At 35.8% G+C, this 25,259-nt stretch overlaps 1 protein-coding gene across 6 annotated transcripts in view; it reads right to left on the bottom strand.

Moving 5' to 3' along the window:
- The window catches only part of Bicd1 (BICD cargo adaptor 1), a 182,225-nt gene that overhangs the window by 19,810 nt on the left and 137,156 nt on the right, over nucleotides 1–25,259 (bottom strand). For 3 of the 6 annotated variants that reach the window (XM_060384558.1, XM_060384559.1, XM_060384561.1), the window contains exons 5-7: nucleotides 22,274–23,368; nucleotides 18,425–18,576; nucleotides 16,117–16,324 (exon numbers count right to left, since the gene is read on the bottom strand). In XM_060384558.1, the coding sequence (XP_060240541.1) occupies nucleotides 16,117–16,324; nucleotides 18,425–18,576; nucleotides 22,274–23,368 (1,455 nt within the window). Of the gene's footprint in view, nucleotides 1–14,904; nucleotides 15,099–16,006; nucleotides 16,325–18,424; nucleotides 18,577–22,273; nucleotides 23,369–25,259 lie in introns of those variants that run through there. The other 3 variants (XM_060384557.1, XM_060384556.1, XM_060384560.1) reach the window with 3 other exon arrangements.

Below are 25,259 nucleotides of genomic sequence, written 5' to 3'. Positions count from 1 at the left end.
ACAAATTATAAATGAAAATCTGCACTCATATTTTAGCATTTTGTTAGCAGTATATACACTAAGAGTAAAATCTACCAAATGAATGTTATTAGAGACAACTAAACTAATGACAGAATGTAAAATCTGGGAAATTACATTAGTAAAATATAATCTTTTATACATTGTACATGGAGATAAGAAGACTGAATCATTACAACTGCTTACAAGCATAGAAGTTTGCTGTTTGTGAACTCTCCACGTAATCTGAACAGACATTTTTCTGGATACATTCCAGCCCTCAGAAAGGGTCATGCAGTCCTACCATGACAGGTGATGAGCATACTACAAGGCATTTCCTGCCTTTGCCAGTGACGCTCACACCACTGTTCTTGGCAGTCTCTTTATACTGCCTTCTCTATCTTATGCTGCTCAAGTCTCCTTTTTAGCCAGGTATTCAGAGTCTATCAGAAAGAACTAAGCACTTGTTGTGGTTTGGGTGACAAAGTCTCCAAAAACATATATTTAAACCCTTGGTCCCCCATTTGTGGTGCTGTTTGGGGAGTTATGGAAGCTTTAGGAAGTATATTGCTGTGGGTAGGCTTTGAGACTTTACAACCTAATGCAACTTCCTGTTGGCTCTCTCTGTTTCCTGTTGTATTGAAAGTTAGTCAGCAAACTTCCTGATCCAGCAGCTTGCTGTCATCCCTTTCTTATCATAAACTCTCCCTTTGGGATTGTAAATCAAAATAAATTCTTCTATAAGTTGCTTTTGGTCATGGAATTGTATCATAGCAACATAAAAGTAACTAATACAGTATGTATTTATGTCTGGTTTGCCAAAGGTTGAATATAGTCCTCAGACACATTAAGCCTGAACTCTGCCACAGAGCCATACACTTAAAGAGACATTGTGTTTGGCTTCCTGCTCTGTGGACCAGTAGCTAAGTGACAAAATAAGTAATTTGACTATTCTGAACATCAAATTTTAAGCCTTACTTACTCGATAAGTGGAGACATTAAACAAAAGTCTTGCAGAATTCCCATTAAATTAGGTGAGAGAATGCTTGTGAAAACATGTAGCACAGAGCCCATTGATTAGACAACAGGGCAAAAAAAAAAAGGAAGGTCTGGTTATGACTGATGTTTTCCACTTCAAGAAATAAGGGACTAACTATAGTAAAGAAACAAAGGTCAAAATAAACAATAAAATAGAATCTATTTCCAAAAGCCTTTGTTCCTATCTTTTTGTTCTTCTGAAATGCCCCTTCTCTTTCAGACTATTCAGAACTGTCTGGTCTTGAACAGCATTCCCCACCCTCCAGGAAGAAACTATCTAACTTCTTTAAGCTCCATACACATCACCTCTATCTTTTGTTGGCAACTTTCCTTGCAGAATGTCTAATTAAGGTTGCTTATTTCCCCCTCAGTAGTTTGCATAGACAATTTTCAATGTGATGCAAAATATTTGCTCCAAAATATGTACTCCACTTCCCTTAAAGCATCTGTGATATTTTTCTTTATGAGTACTTTGTAAATGTTTGACAAATCCATTCAAGGAAGAAAGAGTTTGTGAATCACACAATCCTGCCATCAAAATAGGTTTCTAACCAAAGGAATAAGAAAGAGAATAAGAATAAGGATAAGGAATAAGAAATGCTATCTAATAAAGATTTTAAGGTTAATGTAGCAATGTTAATTTTTCTTTTTGATAATTGGAGATTTCAAATCAGAAAAATAAATTTTAAATTACCATTTAAGATGTATCAATGACAACAATACTAAATTATTCCTCACTAAATCTATGAAGTGATTAACAGTGTATTCATGAACTAACAGAAAAAAGTGTCAAGTACACTCCTTAAGTAGTCCTAAGGGCTCCCAAGTATATCAACTAAAAACACCAGGAAACATGAGGAAAAACTGGAGACAGAAATATTAGAGAAAGAAAAATAAGAGCAAATGATAGAAACACAGAAATACTAATTACAATCAGTAAAATGTTTTCAAACTCCATTAATGAGTTAATGATACATTGACACTAATAAAAATAGGTAGCTGTGACCATTTGATTGGCCACAATTCACACTTCATTTATAATCAAACACAGAGTTGACTATCTCATCCCTTTTGCCAATTGTATCACATGTTCCACAAATGCTTTATTTTCTCTAAAAGTAACCACTGATAATTAATGATAGTATAACTTCCAACTTCTCTGGGGTATAATATGTTAATTTATAGCACCAGACACTCAGTGTTCAACACAGCAAACTCCATTACATCTTCATATCCCTGATAGTTTGAAACAGTTGTTATACATTAAAATCCTTCAGAGTACAAAAGTATAGAACTGTTGAAATATCAAAAAATATTAATATAATTCAGGCAAAAAAACCAAATTTTTTAAAAGTATCTGGTTCTGCCTTCCTTAAATGACAATAACATACAAGTTCATTGCACTCTGAAAAGTATAGACTTGCCATATGCTATCATGATGTCATATGGCTAGCCAAAAAACACAAAACAATATTTATAGAAAAAATCCAGTTTATGATAATCTTACAAAAGAGAAATATATAAATTATATGCACCTTTTGCTTGTGGACAATTTCGGAATAAATCATGAGCGTGACAGAAATGGACGATAAAGGGAAAGAGAGTAATTATTTACAGTGGCACCAAGAGGTAAAAGTACACCATGTTGCCAGATTAAACACCTTTTCATACATGACCCTTTACTTAGAAATCCCCTTCTCAAGAGCAATGCAAGTTAGCAGAGTTAATTCAAGATAATAAGGTTATCAATCCTTGGTAAGCAAAGTTAATTAGCATATATCAAATCCAGATCATCATTTCATGTCCTAATTCATCATCAAAGACACAGAGATAAATACACTAAACAAATTATACCCAGGAATTCACTAAAAAGTTCAGTTATAAAGATATATCTCAGACAAGAAAAATCCATGAGATACAATTCAATAAAATGTGTTTGATTTTCTTACGTAATAATTTTTGTTTTTAAATCATTACAGAAAAATCACACTGGAGAACATTCTGAGAAATCTGGACATCCTCTTCTGCAAATCAATGAATCTCAAAGTTAAGGATTTCACCAATGTCAGCTGCTTTTTGGTTTGGTTTGTTGCGGTGTTCTTTTGTTCTGTGTTTTTCTTTTTCTTATATTAAGAAATGAGTTCGTATAATATGTAATGTACATTAGCAAGTAAACAATAACCAAAACTAAATTGTTTCCAAATGTCCTAAGACTTAAATTAAAACATTTATAGGAATGGTAATATGTTTAAATATTCTTTTTAAAAATCCAATTTTATAAAAGGTACTTACATGTATTTTTAAGGAATTTACAATTATAAGCTTCTTGATGTAAAAGTATTTTATTTATGGAAATTAGGTCAGGCAAGGAATAAATCTATTAAGGAAAATATGGCTCAGCTATGTGTTTATAACCAACTTACCTCTTTTTGCTTTTGATGTCAAGTAGTGCATAAAAAGAGAAAAAAATTATGTTTAACTGATTCTAATGTCATTATGTATGGCTTATTCCATAAATACCTACTTAGAGTAAAGGACTATATCATTTTTCAAAATAGTCTATGAATTGAAGTTTTCCAAAGTATCCTATGAATGGAAGTAAAACCAAAAAAACAGAAAACCAAAACCAAAACAACAACAACAACAAAACCCCAGACTGCTTGGACAGCCAAAAGCAGGTACTGAAGACGAACTAACAGTGTACTCACTGAGACACCTGTACCAAGGCCCTGGGTAACACAGGACCATAAGAAGATGGTACCCGTTCCTATTCCAATGTCTACTTTCAGTCTTCATGACCAAGCTTTCCAGAGGCTGAGTTTGTATCAGTAGTAAGATATAATCTTAAATGCAATTAAAAACTTGGGATCTGTTTAGATTTTAAAAACTGGAAAATGATGAGCAATAGAACAGCAAACAAGTCCTTAGCATAAGAAAAGCATGCTCCTTTCAGCTAAAACAAAAACAAAAACAAAACAAAAAACTAACAAAACTCTTTCAATTTTTACATTCACTAAAAACAAAAACAGTTAAAATGACAGTACTTTTCTAGGCCATTATTCTACAAAATATATGTACATATTTTACATAAATATCTAAATGAAAATTTTAAATTACGATTTAAGAGTAACAGAATTTAGCCTATTTTAAGAGAATATTTGCTAACTGATGAGATCATATGAGGACAATTCTTTAGGCAACTCATGGGAAGGAAATCTGATTTGATTTGATTATTCAAAAAATAAATAAGAAAGTTACTCTAGTAATGACTAATGCCAAGACAATAGGCTTTTATGGGTACTTTTCACGAAGTTGCTACATTACAAATCTAAATGAGTATCACTGATCTTATTTTAGCTAAAGGGTGATTACTAAAGGGCAATGAGTCACATGACTATAGCATATCTTTATGACTTTGCAGGTTTGTGGGGTGAGGGGGTAGTTTTTCTCACTGAATCTGAAGCTTATTGATTTGGGTGGGCTGGCGGACCAGTTACTACCAGGGACCTATCTACCTCTGTCTACCCTCCCCCTCTGAAGGCTGAGGTTAAAGGCAAACATGACCAGACCTTGTTTTAGGGACCAAAATTCAGATTCTTTTGCTTGCCAACTGACCAATTTTCCAAGCTCAATTTTAAACTTTTTAAGCCAGCAAAGAAAAGAATAAAATCAACCATTTGAGTTGTGCTTTTCTTTTTTATCTTATACCTTTTAGACATAGCACATTAAGCCACAAACATCTAAACAAGAGCAATAGGTAATTAAAGAGATAGTGTGTGAAAGGGGAATCCCATAGGTTTTTAGGGGTGCTGTAAAGTCCTTTAATGACTATAGTACACTATGGACCTTTTCTAGTTGATTAGCTACACAAGTTGAAATCATAGGTCACCTTAGGCAGTCTAGCTAAAAATGCTGTGTAACCATATTTTCACTATATTGTTCAAAACCAAAGAATAGAAAGTAGCCACAATGGGTCTTCTATGGGTATCACAGCTATACACAATTTGCACCATGTTCTTAGAAGACTGTTCCTGTAGCCCCTACCCACTCACTTTGAACTCAGAAGGGGCTTCAGATCTAGAATTTGTATGTAGAAAGGGCCACTCCCCACTATAATACATGCCTGCTGTGTTAATAATACTAAAAAGCATTAATGAATTAGACTGTAAGTCTTTGCATACAATTTAAAATGTAGTTACATTTTAAGTAATAAATGTTCTGAGAAAAATTAAAATCTAACACACTGTAAGAATTCATAGTAAATCCAGGAACATTGCTCTTTTTGCCTACATATTCAATTTATAATAAATTAATTTTTTGAGACAAAGACTTGCTATATAACCTAGGTTAAACTTTAACTCACTGCATAGTCCAGGCTGGCCTTGAGCTTGAATCCTCCTGCCTGTTTCCTAAGTGCTGCAAATATATCAACCATGCCTGGCATATATTTTATACTTTCAAAAATCAAGTTTGTTTTATATACTAGAAAATGGATGTTTTCTTTTTTCTATTAAAATAACCCCTTTTCTTGGGAACTATGCTATAAAGTACTGAAGTAGACGAATTTAATGGGTAGAAAGCTTGCCTAGTATGTGTGAAGTCTTGGGACTAATCCCCAGCACAACATAAACAAGTCATGGTAGCATACACCTGTAATTTCATAACTAAGGTGGCAGAGACAGGAGGGTCAGAAGTTCAAGATCATCCTTCTTAGCTTTATAGTGATTGAGGCCAACCTAGGCTATGTAAGACCCAAAAGAAAAGATAAGAGGAGAGGAGAGAGAAAAAAGAAAAGAAAAACACAGTTTTTTCACAAGGATTCTCCAAATAAAAAAATGGAGAAAATAACATAAATTCACATGACGACAGCCTCAGAACTGCTATAATAACCTTAATGATTTCTTCATTGTGAATCTCTTTTATGTATGTAGGCCTAGATAGATAGGAGAAACAATTGGTTATCCTAGAGACAGGCTTCCTTTGACATCAGCTATGGCTTTCTCTTAATCTGTTTTTTCAGACAAGAAAAGACCTTTTGAAAGGTACAGTTTGGACAACTCAGGTAAAAGCCATAAAGCCTAAAGGTTTATTTCAATAAATAGTGTTACAACATGACATGAGAACAAATAGTAGACTACAATCAATGAGTGCCATCTGACTGAAATGAATAGTATAATAATAATAGTATGGAAGAAACTGATGGTCCTTTCCCTATGAAGTATAATAGGGAATGGTACAGCTAGCCACCAGAACTCTTCTTTGCATGCAAACTTTTGGAATGAAAGCAATATCAAGGGCAAGTCATTGTATCAATCCCCTGGCACAAAGGATACCACAGGAACTAAAGGTCAGCAATTAACTACAGCTTGGAATAAAGACTGTTCTCTGCCTTAAAGGTAGTGAACACAAACAGGAAAAAGGCCGTAGTATAAAACATACAAACGTTTCAATCTCTATTTGAACTACTGCATTATTATTAGATGGAGGTGGTCATTTCAGTAAATCTAAAACAGAATCTATAACATGGCACAGACTCTAGAAGTGTCTTTTTGGGGCTTTGTGTCACCTGGTTGATATTTTCTGTTGTTGTTCTTTTGGTTTGGTTTAGTTTGGGTTTTTTTGGCCAGGGATGGTGACCTTGAAAGTAGGAATGGTGGGGGTCATTGCCTGAGATTTCCTGAAACTTACATATGTCACAGCATATCTTTCCTTCCTTATTGCTTCTCTAGAAAGTCTCATCCTAGGGGCCTTGATTTTCAATACCATATGGACAGTTATGCAAACACTTAATGTATTTAGAAGAGTAATACTATAAATCAGAGAAAAACAATGAAGAATCCATATATAGGAGCAAATAAATGGTCCAACAGTCCAATTTAAAAGACTATGTACAATCTTAATTCCTATTTTAAAAATTAGAAATTACTTATCAAAAGTTACAATTAGCTGGGCTTGGTATTCCCAGCACTCCAGAGGCACAGGCAGGTGGATCTCTATGGTTTTGAAGCTAGCCTGGTATACAAAGTGTGTTATGCCAGAAAAACATAGTGAAAAACAAAAGATACATTTACATTCAGAAATTCTTTTAATCAAAACTACTGGAAGCAAGGTCTCGAACTGTATGCAATACTACTAGAGAGTTGGCACAGGGCTGGTTCAAACAAGACATGCTTGATTTGACTATATTTCAAAGACTGAGAAACAGAAACAGCAGAATTTCCTATTGAAATGCTATTATGACTATAGTAAATAAAATATACTGATAAGTTAAGAAAGGTTACTTTTTATTTTTCTAATGTGCCTACTACAGAATTTAAAAGTATATGTGCTGCTAATTTTTAATTAAATGTTTATTTTTATATTAATTATAGTTTATTCACTTTGTATCCCACCTGTAGGTCCCTCCCTCTTCCCCTCCCAATCCTACCTTCCCTCTCTCATCTCCTCCTATGCCCCTTATGTGATGCTAATTTAAATAGCTCTAGTGTAAAGTTATACTGTCTGATGGCAATAGTTTTTGTCATCTGGGAAAAATTACTCCAGATTTACACAGGGAAATATTTCAAGATTTCTTTAAGATTTTCCCCCTGTTATATAGTTTCCTATGGCTAAAAATAAAGAAAATGATGCATTGATATGATAGAGGGAGATATAATGTGAAAACATGCATAACTGTTTATGGTTGTACCAGTGCTATTAATAATAATAATAATATATATATAAAACATTTGGGTTTAGGTTTTATATATATATAGAGAGAGATTTATGTATAATTGCTTGCAAATGTATAGAATGGTTCTAGAAAGTTACAAAAGTTGGGCGGGTACAGTTATGACAGAGGTCTACTTTCTTTATAGAGAAATAAAATTGAAAAATTGCCAAGTAGCTTTTAATGCATCATCTACATTAAGCCACATCTGAAATACACTATATTATATACCGGAATAATCAGATGGATAGCTAACAAACTTGAAATATTGTACACAATTTGTACCCTCCTTATTCAACACCCAATGGGTGACTGGTACTGCGTTCTAGGTTATGTGATCCTGAGATCCAAAGACCAAAGAAGTTCAGATCCATAAGGAGCTTAGAAAAGAAATCAGGGTACTATGGGCACAAAGGACAAAGCTGCTGGTTCTACCCAAAGGAGATGACATCAGAAAAGATTTTAGAATGTTTACACTTACATATATGATGGTAAAACTGATACATATGAGGCACACAGCTTATACCCTTTATAAGAAAATAAAGAGATAGAAATCTTAGAATTCCAAAATATTCTTTATTTATTGTGTATGTGTGTGGTATTCATATGTGTGTGGGGTATACTCACCAGTATATGTGTTTGTGCAGGGTTAACATTGGGTGTGTGTCTTCCTCAATCACATTTCACATTTTAGGGAAAGAGAGGTGGGTACAGGTCCTCAATGCCCACATCTGCACCCGCAACTTCTTGCTGTTTACATCTGCACCCTACCTTCTCATTGCACACATCTGCACCCTACCTTCTCATTGCACACATCTGCACCCTACCTTCTCATTGCACACATCTGCACCCTATCTTCTCATTGCACACATCTGCACCCTATCTTCTCATTGCACACATCTGCATATCTACTTCTCATTGCACACATCTGCACCCTATCTTCTCATTGCACACATCTGCACCCTATCTTCTCATTGCACACATCTGCACCCTATCTTCTCATTGCACACATCTGCACCCTACCTTCTCATTGCACACATCTGCACCCTATCTTCTCATTGCACACATCTGCACCCTATCTTCTCATTGCACACATCTGCATATCTACTTCTCATTGCACACATCTGCATATCTACTTCTCATTGCACACATCTGCACCCTATCTTCTCATTGCACACATCTGCACCCTATCTTCTCATTGCACACATCTGCATATCTACTTCTCATTGCACACATCTGCACCCTATCTTCTCATTGCACACATCTGCATATCTACTTCTCATTGCACACATCTGCATATCTACTTCTCATTGCACACATTGCATCTTTTCCCTTCTTTTTGCTGTATCCCTAGTTCCTCCTTATTAAAGTAGAGGCGCTTTATAGCCAGTTCTGTGTCTCTTATGGGAAAATTTCTGTAATATTTCTAGTTTTATTTTAGTAGCAGGAATATCTGTTAAAATCATTTGTTTGCCTATCTCCCTTATCATATTTTGATTTTCATGACAAACAATGGTGACAACTGTTTTAAATACTACCATATATGAAAAGCCAAGAAAAGTGCCTGACACATGCACGATAATTTTGTTAAATTTTGAAGAATGAGTGAGCAAATAGGTTAATAAAAGAAATGTGGTTTTGGCATAAGTTTAATACCAAAGTTTGTAACACAACAGAAAAAAGTGGGCTAATTGCTTGAACATAGTTAAATGTAAAAGGCAATTTTCAGTGTAAAAATGTGAGTGTGTTAACTACGGATCTAAAGCAGTGGCTGCATGGCTAAGGGTAATGTGTTTAGGTGAGCTGATTTTCAAATCAGCAAAATCCAAAATATTACAGAACAAAAATCAGATTTTAGAACAATGCCATTCTCTCACATTAGCTCAGCAATGTTGTCACAGACAGAGTAAGACAGAATGAGGGAGGGACAGAGCAATGAGGACAATCAAAATAATATAAAAAAGCAAAGCAATATAAAGACCAAACTGCTTAGGATATTAATTCAAAAGCAAAGTGAAAGATTAATTTTTAAATTTGAAATTTGTTGTTCATCTTGTAAAAAGTACTGCAAAATCAAGTATTTAATACAAAAATAGTCTCTCGTAAAATGTGTTAACTTCTTATATATTCTGGCAGGCTGATTTTATTTAATGATTGGAATGGTAAGATAGTTGATATCATTGCTATTTAGGCCTAATTAGTAGTTAGGGCATTGATATGAAATAATTGGCAGCATATGAAGATGTACAATCTGCTGTCTGATTATAAATTCCTTTGTCACAACAGAATACTTTTTGATTCAATGTCATCAAAGTTGAGAATAATTTCTCAGCTTAGCTGATAACAGACCTTGGGGAGCACAGAGAGTATATTCATAATGTCAAGAACAAGAAATTAAGGTGCTGGAGAGAAGGACTCCACAGTTAATACCAGTTGCTGCTCTTGAAAGAGGATCTGAATTCGATTCCCAGCAACCATATAGCAAGCTCACCACAGTCTGTAAATCCTATTCCAAGGGATATGACACCCTATTCTTTTTTTAATTTTTTATATTATTTTTATATCTTATATTAATTACAGTTTATTCATTTTGTATCCCATCTGTAGCCCCCTCCCTCATTCCCTCCCTCCCTCCCTCATCTCCTCCCATGCCCCTCTCCGAGTCCACTGATAGGGGAGGTCCTCCTCCCCTTCCATCTGACCCTAGCTTATCAGGTCTCATCAGGACTGGCTGCATTGTCCTCCTCTGTGGCCTGGCAAGGCTGCTTCCCCCTTAGGGGGACATGGTCAAAGAGCTAGCCACTGAGTTCATGTCAGTGATAGTCCCTGTTCCCATTACTAGGGAAACCACTAGGATACTGAGCTGCCATGGGCTACGTCTGAGCAGGGGTTCTAGGTAATATCCATGAATGGTCCTTGGTTGGAGTATCAGTCTCAGAAAAGACTGTGCCCAGATATTTTGGTACTGTTGCTCTCCTTGTGGAGCTCCTTTCCTCTCTGGGTCTTACTGTCTCCCCCTTCTTTCCTAAGATTCCCTGTGCTCTGCCCAAAGTTTGGTTATGAGTCTTTCAGAAGCCCTCTGTGGTAGGCTCCTGTCCTGTTTCCTGTTTTCTCCTTCTTCCAATGTCCATCCTGTTTGTCTTTCTGAGTGAGGATTGATCATCTTACCCAGGGTCCTCCTTCTTGCTTGGTTTCTTTAGGTGTACAGATTTGTGTAGGTTTATCCTATATTATATGTCTAGTATCTACTTATAAGTGAGTATATACCATGTGTGTCTTTCTGCTTCTGGGATACCTCACTCAGAATGACCTTTTCTAGATCCCACCATTTGCCTGCAAATTTCATGATTTCCTTGTTTTTAATTGCTGAGTAGTATTCCATTGTGTAAATGTACCACAATTTCCGTATACATTCCTCCATTGAGGGACATCTGGGTTTTTTCCAGGTTCTGCTATTATGAAAAAAGCTGCTATGAACATGGTTGAGCAAATGTCCTTGTTGTGTACTTGAGCGGCTGACACCCTATTCTAACCTCCTCAGGTACTGCATACATATGGTGGATTTACATATATGCAAACAAAACACCTAAACACATAAAATCAAAACAAATAAGTAAAAACAAAAAACAAAAAACAAAAAACCCACTATGAGAAGCTATGAGATTTCAGGAGCAGATTTGGTTAAAGCTGAACCAGAGTCACAGGCAAGGCCAGAATTCTCCCCAAAAACAGAAAAATAAATAATAAATTTCTTTATTTATTAAAATAAAATATGTTAAAATGTATTTTACAAAGTGATTAGCAAGCTTTTTTTAAACTAGGGGGACTGTTCCTTAAAAATGATAAATATATATTGCTCTCAGAAATTTTATAATAGTCAATAGTTAATACTAAAACCACGAATAAAAACTAAATAAATGTCTCAAACACTAATTCACATTAATAAAATTAAGATATACTGTTAATAAAGTATATATTTCTGGAAACTATGCTTGGTGTGTATGATTAATTGCTACAGTAATTCTCCTAGCCAGAATATTTTAGAAAATATTGATTTGATAAGAATTTATTAAGGCTGAAACTGGTCTATTTGGGGGCTAAGTAGATAACTGCTCTTCCAGAGGACCAGGATTTGATCCCCTGCATCCACATGGCAGTGCACAAGCACTGAAACTATAGTAAGAGGAGATCTTACCCCTTCTTCTAGCTTCAAGGCCTACACTAGGCATGATGGAATACACAGGCATATATGCAAGTGAAACACTCATACACATAAATAAGAAATTATTAAAAAATAAACGAAGTGGTTAGTTTCCTAATATATAACAGAAATTATTCCTCAGTTTATAATAGTTTACTTTTTTTCTCCACCCTCTCCCTCCTCCTCCTCATTTTTCCCCTGAGTCAGTGTTTCTCTGTGTAACATCCCTAGCTGTCCTGGAAATCACTTTGTAGACCAGGTTGGCCTCGAACTCACAGAGATCCACCTGCCTCTGCCTCCCCATCTCTCATATTTTAATTTCAAATAAATAGCTAGAAACACAGAATGATAAAATGTTAAGTTATCATGAAAACAACTTTTAAATCTATTGATGATTCTGAATTCCATGGTATTTATAGCTTCGATCTTGTGTGTAGTACTCATATCTAATGATATTTTCCAGTTTCTCAAAATTAAAGAGTTTAAGACCGTGTAATGGTACTTTCACCAATGTAAGCTAAGTATATTAAAGCTGAGGGCATTACAGAGTGTGTAAAGTATTGACAATTAGAAGGTGTGAACAGTTCCATAGGGCAGATAGAATAATAAAACTTTTCTAAAGCAACACCAAAATGGAGCAAAAATCATAACAATATTCAACTTTTAACCCATCATCTTACTTCTGAGCCAAAGACCAAAAAGATGAAAAGTTGAAAGCATGAAGCTATGCCAAGCAGCATCCCAAGCAGCACATATACAAGATAATAGATAAAAGTGAAAAGAATGATGGATGTGATAATAGCATATGAAATAAAAATACAGTACAAAGAAATGGAGAAACGGCTCAGTGGTCAGAGTGCACACTGCTCTTTCAGAATACCTAAGTTCAGTTCCCAGCATTCATGTTGGGAGGCTCACAACCGTCAGTAACTCTAGCTGCAGGGGATTCAATGTCCTGTTCTGACCTCTAAGGTATCTACACTCAGGTGCACACATACATAATTTTAAAATAATAAAAATAAATCTTGAAAGACAAAATAATTGATCTTAAAAGTAAAACTAAGTATCAACATAAAAAGTTTATGAGATGATATTAATAGCGTCTACAATGTAATTATAATGATATAAATATAATGATATAAATTTAATGACATTAATGGGCATAAGGAGCAAACAGCCATACAATAATGAAAATAGTTGCTGTTAATATTCATTAACATTAAATTTTATTAGCATGTTACCTAATACTTAAATGTAATAGTTATTATTTATATCAGTTATTTTAGTTATTTTCTATTAAGGCAGTACTAGTAAGTCCATTTGAAAAGCTAGAAAGATTTTTATGAGGGTACCCACATTAGGTACCCTAATAAATCATCACCACTTTGGCAGCTCAAAGAATACTTCAAGTGCTCTCTAAAAGGGTATAAAACAACAGAAAGTAGGTTATGAAAAATACTCAGAAGAATAATTACTTATTTGTGTTTGTGTATAGGTGTGTATATGTGGATGTGTACAGATGTGCATATGTATAGGTATGTACATGCGTATATGTGTGCAACTTACACGTGACTATATGAATTCTAGCCATTTTAAATCATTACTTATTTCCTCAAATATTCTTAAAAATTAAACATTTACTGTACAATATAAGATTGCATTTTTTATTTTTTGTATTAAATTTATTTATTTTTATGTATATTTTGCCTGCATATATGTATGTAAACCATGTGCCTGCTTGGTATTCATGGAAGAAGAGGGTGTCTTCTCCCTTGGATCTGGAGTTACAGATGGTTATCAACTAACTACTGTAGGATGCTGGGAAACAAACCCAGGTTCTCTGCAAGACCAATAAGTGCTCTTAACCACTGAGCCATCTCTCCAGTCTCCTAGACCACATATTTAATCCTAATCAGTATGCAGCATAAATCAGAAAAGAAAATAATTAGAGACCCAAAGGCTGGGGTTTCAAAGAGGAATGAAGATAAATTGGAAGTTTAAAAAATGTAGATGAAATTTGGCAAGTTGGCAGTCTCGGAGGTTAGGTGAGGGACAGCGCAGAGAGCTGGGTTTAATCATTAGGGAGTGGTAGAGGCTATGACAATATGTAGAGCCTGCTTTGTCTGACAGCACAGCTGACGGGCGTGAATACAGGCCTAGCCTAGAGCTGCCACACATCCAAATGTCTTTTAAAAGTGGCCAGAAATACAGATGTTCGTGTGAAATTCCTGATCTTGTAGCTGCTAGCAACTATTTTAGCTCAGTTGAGGATTATATTTTCTGCAAAAGACAAGTAATGGTTGTCCTTGTGCTTATTTTGTTTCATGGACTTGTTTTCCACCTCTTATCTGTGTGGGGACTTCACAAGGGACAGACTGAATTTACTGGATGAGGCATAAACCACATTTTTATTTAAGAAAAGGTAAAAAACCATAAAGCTAAAGCAAACTGCAGCAAACTGACAAGCATCAAAGAAGTGTCACTACAGGAACATGATATGAAAACCTGAATGTTCCCAAGGAGTAGAACCATCAAGGATTTGGGCATTCTGAATCACTACAAAAAAGAAATTATCCCTAGAAGCTTGTTATAAATATGACTCCATCTGCTGAATTTACATTGAAAATGTTAAGAGGAAACAAAAACTAAGATGGGACAGCTATGAACTACAGAACTGTAGACAGATGTGTGCATGTCCTGTGTTGTACCTGCTGCTCACTTCTCTTTGCCTAACCCAACCTTCCAACCCTCCTCTCCTTCCTAGGCCACTGGAAAGAAACTCCTGGAGATTCCTGAGACATGCGTGGTATCTGACTGTGGAAGAAGACAGGAAGGAGCTTTCACTTCAGTGGTGGAAGTCCCGTGTCAATATAGTTCAACTTGCAGGTTGGACTAGGGAGAAGAGAGCTGTCTATTCACTGTCATTTGCATCACATGCACCCAAGGAAAAAGTGTTTACCTGGTGGAGCCACGGTTAACCTTTTTTCCTTGCTGAGCCGATGCCCTTGGATGAGTTCACTCATGGAAGGGGAACCCTTCAGAAGAAATGATTCTGTGGAGGTGGGATCAGGGGGAACGCTTAATAAACTCTGTAGGTAGGAAGCCCCTGAAGTCCTGGGACGACTCTGATCACAAAGGGAAGGTGAAAATTGTCTTGCAGGAGATCCAAGAAAAATACATATAGGAAACAAAAGAGTTTTACTTTAATTACCTTTCAAAACCTCACCAGTGACAACATTATTTATATCGGCATTTAATCATCTTTTAAATATGAAAATCAATACTTTTCGTAATTCTTTAGTTTCCATATCAGGTTACAATCCTTTCTGGAAACTACTCTGAATACTGAAATAGAAATTTATTATAGACAGTTTGAACCACAGATAGAAAATATATGTATTATTTGATTCTTAAATGAAAGCTCCTCAAAAGAACAACTTTAACTATATTAACTGAAAACAGGGCAAGTAACTCAACAACCAGAACGTAATAAAAGATCACAAAGCCACATCACTAAAATCCTTAAAAGTGGGTTTTGAACAATATTAACATGACCAGTGAAAAAAGGGACAAAAACTTTAAAGGAAAGAACTACATGTATTCTATTCCATTTTATGAAATATAACCACAACCTTTCAAATAGTCATCAGTTTTAGTCTTATGGACAAGCGTTCCCCTAAGAGAACAAACTCATATCTTTGCCCCATGACAGAAAAAAATGACAAATAGCATCATTTCCAGAGAGATGGCCCATGTTCACAGAGCTTCATTTTTAATATCCACCTTTATCTACCCATTTTTAGGTTGGAGGCTAGGAAGATATATATTTACACACACAAACAGCAGCAAAAACATTAACGGACACTTGAAAATTATGTTATGGTTAATCAGTATGTGTGGATGGGGTGGCAGAAAGACCAGCATTAGCAAGGGCCATTAGCAGCTTTCATTTTTTTCTTTTCCTTCTCTTTCTCCGTACTACACAACGTAAGCACATAAATTTTTGCAGTCAACTAAAACCTGCCCACTGTATCACACTATGACAATAGCTGCATGCATACCTTTTCCTCTGAGTGCCACTGCTGACCCGAATGGTGGGTATCTGTGGGCCCTGACTATGCAGGAGGTAAGTGTCTACGGTAGGCACGGTGGCTGGCGCCTCCCCACTTACTTTAGGGCTGCCGATCTTGCTCTTTCCAAGTTTGCCTTTGCTGCGTCGGGACTGTTCATGGTCAAACTCTAAGTCCTCCAGCCTCTGTGTCAGGGCGAGCTTTTGCTGGATAGCCATTCGCAATAATGTGTTTAGAGTCTTCTTCTCATCCTCTGCAGCTGCTAACTGTCTCTGCATCTCATCCAACTGTGTGACATATTCATCACATCTGGAACCCAAGCAGAAAGAGGTGAGGAAGAAATCTGTGAAGAGCTAAGCTGGAACTTAACTAGAAAGGTATTCCTCTCTTACATGCAGTCCTGACATTGACGTCCACTATAGTCTCAAAACTTTATTATACAATAATGTTAGAATGATTATGTGCCAATATTATATTATAATATTATTTGAGTGTCATCAGGGACATCTACATAAAAGGTTAGCATAGTCATCTACAGGGTTTGTCACTAGTGGTTTCAGGCATCCACTCGGGAGGGGGTCTTGAGATATAGTCCCCATAAATAAAGGGAACTATTATAATAAGTTAGACTGGAATTTAGAGCACTGATCTTCCCAGCAGTAGAATGGAAATACTCAATAATAATAGACAACTGGAAACAATAGACCATGTTCAGTAATTGGTAGTTCAGTTTCACAATGAACTTCATAAGCAGCATAAACTCAAGGACAGTTATTATGGAGGCTGTTTTGTGGTGATAATACAATTTCACATAATATCTGCCACTACTTTAGGTATATTATAATTACTATCTTTATTGTATGACATTGTATCCTTTGCAAAAATTTTGTTACATGTTGTACCTACAGTATATATGCCATATCAAAATAATAATAATAATAAACAGTTCCTCCTTTATCTGTATTTACAGGCTTTGTTTTAAATGGCAGAAATGTTTTCAATATGGCCAATTTCCCCCAAGTAAAAAACCAAATTTTCAGCACAGGAAAAATTCTCATGTTGTATGCTAGTGACACAAAGTCCAGCATACTTTCATTGACAGCCAGGTTGAGCGATTTGCCATAGGGTATCAATTTGCTCCTGCAAGAGGTCAATCCTCTGATTGAACACCATCAAGCTTCCTTTTAGTTGAGCATTAATTCCTTTATGTACAACTAAGGCATGAGCTATATTGGCTAAATGATTATTCAGGGTCTGAGCAGTCTGCCCAGTATGACTCATGGCTAATGCCCTGGTGGTAGCTCCAACAGCCGTCAATGAGATGGTAGTAACAATGGTGGCTGTAGTTCCAAGATCCCTTTTTCTGTCTGAAGAGAGTCATAGCGTGAGGGGCGAGTTTTCAACCAAATAATAAAGCAGTGAGTTGTTAAAAAAAAAATCAAGATTTTTAAAAGTCTGGTTCAGGTACAGCAGGTCATTGGAAACATCTTTGTCCAGCTTCATATTTCTGCTAAAGCATAAAGACAAGCTCTGTGCTATTTCCCCACTAAAATAGAAACCCAAGTCCATCCACATACATTTGCATGAAGGGTGAGGGGAAAAACCTCACACTGAATTTCTGCTGAGTTTAAGACAGTAGTAAGTTATTCTTCTTGTACTAGCAGATAGCTGATTAGCTCAGAGAATTATCCAAAATATATTATACAAACTGAAATCAGCACGTTAGAAGTATTATACAGGAAAAAACAGGAATTATAATTGAAATACGTTATGTGCAGGGGACCCATTTCCCTTAACCTTGAATGTCAAGACTATGGGGCTATGCAGATCATGAGAAAAATCAGAGCTCACTGAAAAACAAAATGAATTCCAGGACCTTGAATTAATTCTTTTTGGTAACATAAAAATATTTTTAAAATATAAAGTTAGGCAATTACTATACTTGAAAGAAATAAATATCTGTGAAAATGTACTGCAAGAGAGTAATAACTAACACATGAGCCAAACTGAACATTTAAATGTTTTAAATGCTTTAAATTTCTTTCTCAAAGAGAAAATGTGTTCTCTTAATTCTGAACTTATCCTGATTTCTTTCATCAAAAATGGGGACCTTGTCTCCCTCCCCAGTCTTTGTCCTGCCCTCATATATTCTAAATGCCACTGAATTTTGTGGGAAATCCAGAAGTCAGTTCCTGCCAGAGCCTCTGCAGCCCCACAGTCTAAGGTTTCCCTTTGCCCTGTCCATGAGATTCAGTCACATGTGACCATGACTCTAAAAACACATTTCTAATCTTAGATTTGTCAGTGAGGGAGCTCATCATTTTCTTCATGCAAACCAAATACATTCATTCATGAGTTTCAGCAGCACTCTTCCCCTGTGAAATAGTCAATTTTAGGGAGAAAAGTTACCTTGTTGCAAACATTGCTCTCAGGGATGAGAAAGTTGCAGCGTCTTCTTTCAAAGCCTTCAGCTCGTTCCTCAGTTTTGTCATTGTTTCAGTCACCATCGCCTTCTCGTTTTCATATTTGTTCTTCAGATTAGCTAAAGCCACCTCAGCTGTCTGAAGCACAAAACCACAACGCTTACCACCTCACACCAAAAAAACCTGTTCCACACATTTCTTTACACTAAAATGAATGAAAACAAAAATTGGTTAAGTTGAGGTTTTGCATAATGATATGTATACACTGGGCACTGGGACATTTTCTTTAATGTTAAATCATTTCATGATTCAATAATGTTAAATCGTCTTTAAAGCCTGATATGAAACAGTGAGTATCAGAAGCCAGGACGATGACAGTAGTTTAGTAAATGCTTCATGTTAGTTATTGAAGGTGTATTTTCAGAGATTTAGAGAGTCAAGATAAAATCTTAAACATGAAGGATGCTATGAAGAAGTTATTAAAGAAGCACTAATTCCAAATAAAATATGTGAGAAATCAAATACTTTATGTCTCCCGTGTTCTGTGGGTTCTTTTATGTAAGTTCTTAAATCTTACACAAAAGATGTAAACCAGTGTAACTTATGACAGGAGTATATAATGAACTACATGTTCAAGTCAAAGAAGTGACAGGAATCAAGCATTTCTTAAACTTTTAAATAAAACTTGCTCAAAGCAATGAATTATGGTCAAATTATTTATTTGTGTGTGTGAGTGTATTACAAAGAGAAAAAGAGAGTGTGCAAAATGTTGAATGGATAAAGATAGTTGTCTGAATTTGGGATTGGAGCATTTCTGAAGTTCCTTGAATGAGTACTATTTCAAATCAAGAGCTAGCCTAGCACAGTAGATTAAAAACCACATCAGCTGAATCAACGGGCGCCATCAGCAAATGTTTAAAAACTGCCTGTTTGAGGCACAGCGCAAGATAGGCACATAACATCCTGTTTCTAACACTCTTGCCTCTTTCTACCTCCTGTTCTTTTGTCTGAAATACTTCTTCTTCCCACAGAATTGTTTTTATCCGTTAAGAGCAAGTTTTGCTCCGGGAACTTTTGTTGATTCCTGTAGGAGACATTAGTTGTTCCACACAATATTCCTGCAAGTTGGAAAATATTGTTACAAAATATGTAACATCACTAACTGTGAGTCACCTTCTGAAAGGTAGGGACCAAGAAATTGTTGTTGGATCTTCACATCTGACACAAACAAATACATAGCTGGTACTTTAAAACAACTACCGTATTCCATAAAAAGACATTATGTTTCTGGGGAAAGGATCCTAAATTATAAGACAAGATTCATAGAGAATACATCATGCCTTTTTCAAAACAAAATAATCCCCCTTTTTCCCAAACTATAGAATTTTCACATTGCCTTAATAATTAACTTTCCACAATGCCCGTATCTAACTGATGTCATCTTTTTGATACCTGGAAATATTAATGGTACATAAGTACCATAACAATCAACAGCAGTTGTTCAACATTATTTAAATGAGTAACCAAATATACAGCAAGAAATATTTCCACATAACTTAATAACCCATTACAAGTCATGGCTCTAATGTAGTGCACTGTGGAAATATACATTCTACTAGCCATGCTCTGATCTCTTCTGAAATCCTATAGCACTGTTTATAACAACCTAAAATGCCTTAAATATTCTGTCATATAAGTACTTAAAGACATATATTAAATCCACAGTAGATTACTAGTAACATTTTGTGTCCCACATGAATGCTTATTCACAAGTTAGGCCTTGCCTTTTCAATTAAGCATCTTCACATTTAAAAAAAAAAAAATCTAGATTTCTGTGTTGCTAATATTTAACCCTCAGAAAGAAGTCAGGAAATTTATCTGATTGTCTTGGCTGAGAATACACTAGAAAATTATGTCTTTGAAAGAAGTTACATTAGTCAGACCTAACATATAAGTTATTCATGACCACTCTACATTGTACAGTATTTGAATTATAGCATTTACGTCAATAATCTTTTTAATGACTTCAAAGAGAAGTCAAATTTCTCATAATTTCTTCACTCCCCAACAATTTCTATTTCCTTACGGTGATGATACAAAAGAAACTCCTATTTTCCCTTAAGTTTATATAAAACATCGTGATATTGTAAACAGTATTCTTGCTTGTGGTACAGACATCTAATTTGTATAAATGGATTCGTGGAGACAAATGATGAAGAATAGAAATTAGATTACATATTGGTGTGGTTTCAGTCAGATCTGAGTAAAAGAAAACACTGAAAAAGACGTGAATCTTCATTCTCTAAAGAGCATGTACCCCCACATGCTAGTATTCACTGGTATTTCCTGTGTTTGCAAGAAAAGATGCGTTGGCTGGAGAGATGGCTCAGTGGTTAAGAGCACTGGCTGCTCTTCCAGAGGTCCCAAATTCAATATCCAGCAACCACATGGTGGCTCACAACCATCTATAACAGGATCTGATGCCCTCTTCTGGTGTGTAGGCACACATGCAGGCAGGACACTATAAACATAATAAATAAATCTTAAAAAAAAAAAAGAAAGAAAAGATACGTTGCTGCATCGACACCAATATTTGTTCAACACTCCTCTCAAATAGGTATATTTTTCAGATAAACTGTATTATTTTCCAGTCTATATGCAAGGACACCTGCACCCAGGTAAAACTCAAGAATAGAAAACAAATCAGTCATCAAAGAATTTGTCAGGTAGGTCCATGTTGAAATATCCTTATTACAGAGGGACATGACCTGTATTTAAGGAAAACTCTAATGTTTTAGTTCTAACCCAAGTAAACTAACAGTTAACTATACACAAAAGTTCAGATATATGGTCAATGACACAGCTAGACTGTAGGATCTGGAGGTGTTTTTTTTTTCTCTCTCTCTCTCTCCCTCCTTCCATTTCTCCCCCCTCCCTCTCTCCCTGTCCTTCTCTCCCTCTCTCCCTCATAGTTCTAAACTATTTCATTTGTTGGTAAAACTCTCCTTCTGTTTACATCACTGAGATCCCCACAGCAGCGATATTGTCCTTTGTCCTTGATGCCATTACTTTATTATTTGGTTACTAAGTCTTATTTGTTTGAATCTAAAATGAAAGACAAAACACCAAGTTTCCATCTTGCCACAGTCCTAGAAGGTGAGTCTTGGAGTTGAATCTCCATTTCTAAAGTTGGATCTAGCTAATGCCCGTCAGACTTCTATCATCATGTTTGTACTGATTTCCCATTTGCAGACTCAGGGTTAGTCTCCCTCTTCCTTATCTCCCTAGGTAAGCCTTTCCCACAACCTCCATGGGCTGTTTCCATACTTAATGGCCACCAGGATTCTAATTATCACTGCCTGGGTCTCTGGGATTTACCTGTAGCTGGATCTCTATTACTGCTTTACCTCCCTCACCATCTGCCACCTAGCTGGGCACAACTGCGCTTCTATCCTAATCACTTCAAATTGTTATAGTATTTTATTTATTTATTATTTTCTATGCAAGAGAGAGAATATGAGTATCGTCATAGCCATTTGTGACAGAGACAACTTGTGGGAGACAGTTCTTTTCTTCCACCATATGGATTCTGAGGATTGAACACAGGTCGTTAGGCTTGGCAGCAAGCACCTTTATCACTAAGCTATCTCACTGGTCCCTTACACACTTTAAAATAAAACTATATTTTGATTGGCATTGGAATGTACTTTGCTTTGTTGCTCTATTAGCCAAAAATTTGAATGTTTATCTCGGCACTAAAAATTCAACAAAATTAAGGAAATAAATTGGTGAAGAAGGCTTTTACTAGTATGCTTCATCAGCAAAAGCATATTACCTGTTTATTGGCTTTCAGCACTGCCCTCAGTGTGGCAATCTGCTCCCGTTTAGTGCTCAACAAGGACTTCAGCTTGAGAATCTCTTCCATTAAGGCTTCCTTGTCCTTATCGATCATGGGGGCCAACTCTCGGGCTGCTGCTCTTTGACGAGAGAGCTGTAAGGACCTGTCCACTGCTTTCTGCAGATGCTTGATTTGGTCCCGGATTATGGCGTTGAGGTTGTAGATATTCATTGGCTCTTTGCGGATATCACTTGTATCCAAAACTGGAGATGATGGTGGGGCAGTAATAACAGGAGAGATTGTGGGAGTCTTAGTTGGACTTGGCTCTTTGCTAGTGTCTGTGTTTTCTTTTGAAACTGGTTCACATGATGTCTTTGATTCTACTGGAGATGACACACCCCTCCTGGATAATCTTGGAGACAAAAGCCCTCTGGGATCATCAGGCCCCTTGAGGCTGCCACTTCTGGTAACTCTGCTTTGCCTATAGTAATCCAACATGACCCTGTTGGGGGTTTCATTATTACATAGACAGACATGGTGGTAAAGCTGGGCTAGTTCCTCACTAAATGTCACTAACTCATCCTGGGCTGTATTGAGGGTATTGTGATTTTCGTTGGCTATGCCAGTCATCTTTCGCAACTCCTTCTCCATGTGGGCCATCTTCTCACCACTTTCCTTAGATGTCTTCTCAAGGCTTGTCACTTGCTCATCATACATTTGGATCTTACTCTCATATTTGGTCTTTTCTTCTGTATAATTTTCAACAGATTTATTATATTTCTCTTTTAAGGCCTTAATTTCTGCTTTCAAATCAATGACCTCAGTGACAGCCACTCTATATTTGCACTCAAGAATCTCTAAGCCATTGATGTCCACCTCATAGTCATGAGCCTCCTCTGCTGAGTTCCGGCCCTTCTCACCATCTAGCTCAGCCTTTAGCTCCTTATTGTTCTGAAGGCCCCTCATGGCATTGACATGCTCTGTGAGTCGGTGCACCTGCTCATGTTGTTCTGTCAGTGCCCCCTTGGTATGTTCTAGCTGAGTTTGTGACTCCTGGAGGTTGGCCAGAAGAATGGCTTTTTCCCGTTCTACCTGTAATGAAGAAGACAATATCTGAATAACTTCAGTGCAAAGCCAATAATGAATTCAATGTAGTCGGAAAGACATGTATACATTTAAAATGCCCACAGCACAGCCAATACTTCCATTATTTCAAATTAAATTCAAAAGTGTTCTTATTTGAGAATTTTATAAGTCAATGTAAAAATTTCTAATTCATAATATGGAATTTGAAGGAATCCAAAGTATTTGAAATTTTTATAAAGGAAATGGAAATAACCTCAATATTATAGTGTTGACATTATTAGTTCATTAAAAAAATAAAAGCATTTGAGGAATTCTGTGTTCTTTTTTCTTTGAAAACTAAATGAATTTTCTCTAAAGTTTAAGCACTATTTAAATAAACTGAAGCTTTTTCCAAATAGCCTTTTCTTCAGGAAAAGCCTTTTCATAAAGTTTAATCAAAACAAAATATACTAGATGTCTCTCAAGCTTGTTTTAGGAATGCAATGTCTTGATAAATGAGATAATGTGTTTAGAACAGTTTGGAGGCTGTTTTATAATTTGTTTGTATTTAACATAGCATTTTCTAAAATCTACCAGTTTCTTCATTATAGAAACTACTGAAAAAAATTAACAGAACATGTATTCTTTCCTTTATGTTCTATGTAGTTTAGAATCAATTCAATACAGAATGGTATCAAAATTTTACACATATTTATAAACAGATAAATGATAGATAGATAGATAGATAGATAGATTATATATACAATATTAGAGTTTAGAGTACCTTAAATTGTACTTGGATTTCGATAAATAGTTGCTTGAACTATTTAAGTCTTTCTCTGAAGTAAATGTAAGGTACTTCAAAGCTTAAAATGACTACATTTTGAGTGTCATTATTTTAAACTCCATCTGTGTAGACTTGTTGATTTGTGTTCTTCTGTAGTGACTAACAATAGTTATTGATTCTTTACCCATTGTTTCACCTTATATTTGGAGCTTGGAATTTTAATTTGTCCTGAATGTTGTATTTATAAAATATTACTAAAAATATACAGTATATGATAATTACCAATAGTGCTATATGTGATAAAATTATTTTGCTGATAGCTTGTTTTTTAATGAATGCATTTATATTTAATGAAAACATATGACTCATGTAAAAAAACAAAAGAAAAATAAGCACATTTCTTATTAGGAAGGAGGCTGTCTCCTCAGCTGCTGGATTGTACTCAGGAAGTATGATACAATGGTACCTAGAGAAAGATGCAGATCTAAAATCTGGAAGGAGAAAGACAGACACAACTCTAGAGTGTGAATGCCCAAAACTGCTGGGGTGCCAACTGAGAAAGATGAGGAGGGTATTGATTTGATGGTGGAGGGTGAGGCTGTCGCTGAAGACTAGATGCTCAAATTCTTATTCTCTCTCTCTTTGCCCCACTGTTCTGCTACTGTTGACTCCCCCCTCCTGTGACCTACAATGTTAAAGCTATTTTTCATGGACTATCCAGTCTTATAACTTGACAACTGGTAACTGTACATATATAGAAAGGATGAACACATGACACCCTTGAGATCAGCCCTGATGATCTGGGCTTTAATTGAAAAGAAGCATGACAAAGATGAGGAAAAAAAAATACAGGATTTGATTAAAATTTAGGCTACAATTGTTTGTATGTGAAATGGTAGTTATAAAGAAGATGAAACATTTGCAAGAATATTTGGTAGTCCAAATTCTCATATACCTTTATGAAGGAAACTACTTAGAATAATCTCTTAGAAAAATACATTCCACTCCTTTTTTCATCATTTCAACTATGACCTCATGATGAGGGAAAATTAGGAGCTGTGTAAATCATGTGCTAAATAAAAACCATCAACATTACTAATAAAGACAAAAGCAAAAGTGAAAAAACAGTGT

Source organism: Meriones unguiculatus, chromosome 5 (genome assembly GCF_030254825.1).
Source record: "Meriones unguiculatus strain TT.TT164.6M chromosome 5, Bangor_MerUng_6.1, whole genome shotgun sequence".
NCBI classification, from domain to species: domain Eukaryota; kingdom Metazoa; phylum Chordata; class Mammalia; order Rodentia; family Muridae; genus Meriones; species Meriones unguiculatus.
Note: the sequence above shows the minus strand (reverse complement) of the source record. Positions and strands in the feature narration are given on the sequence as shown.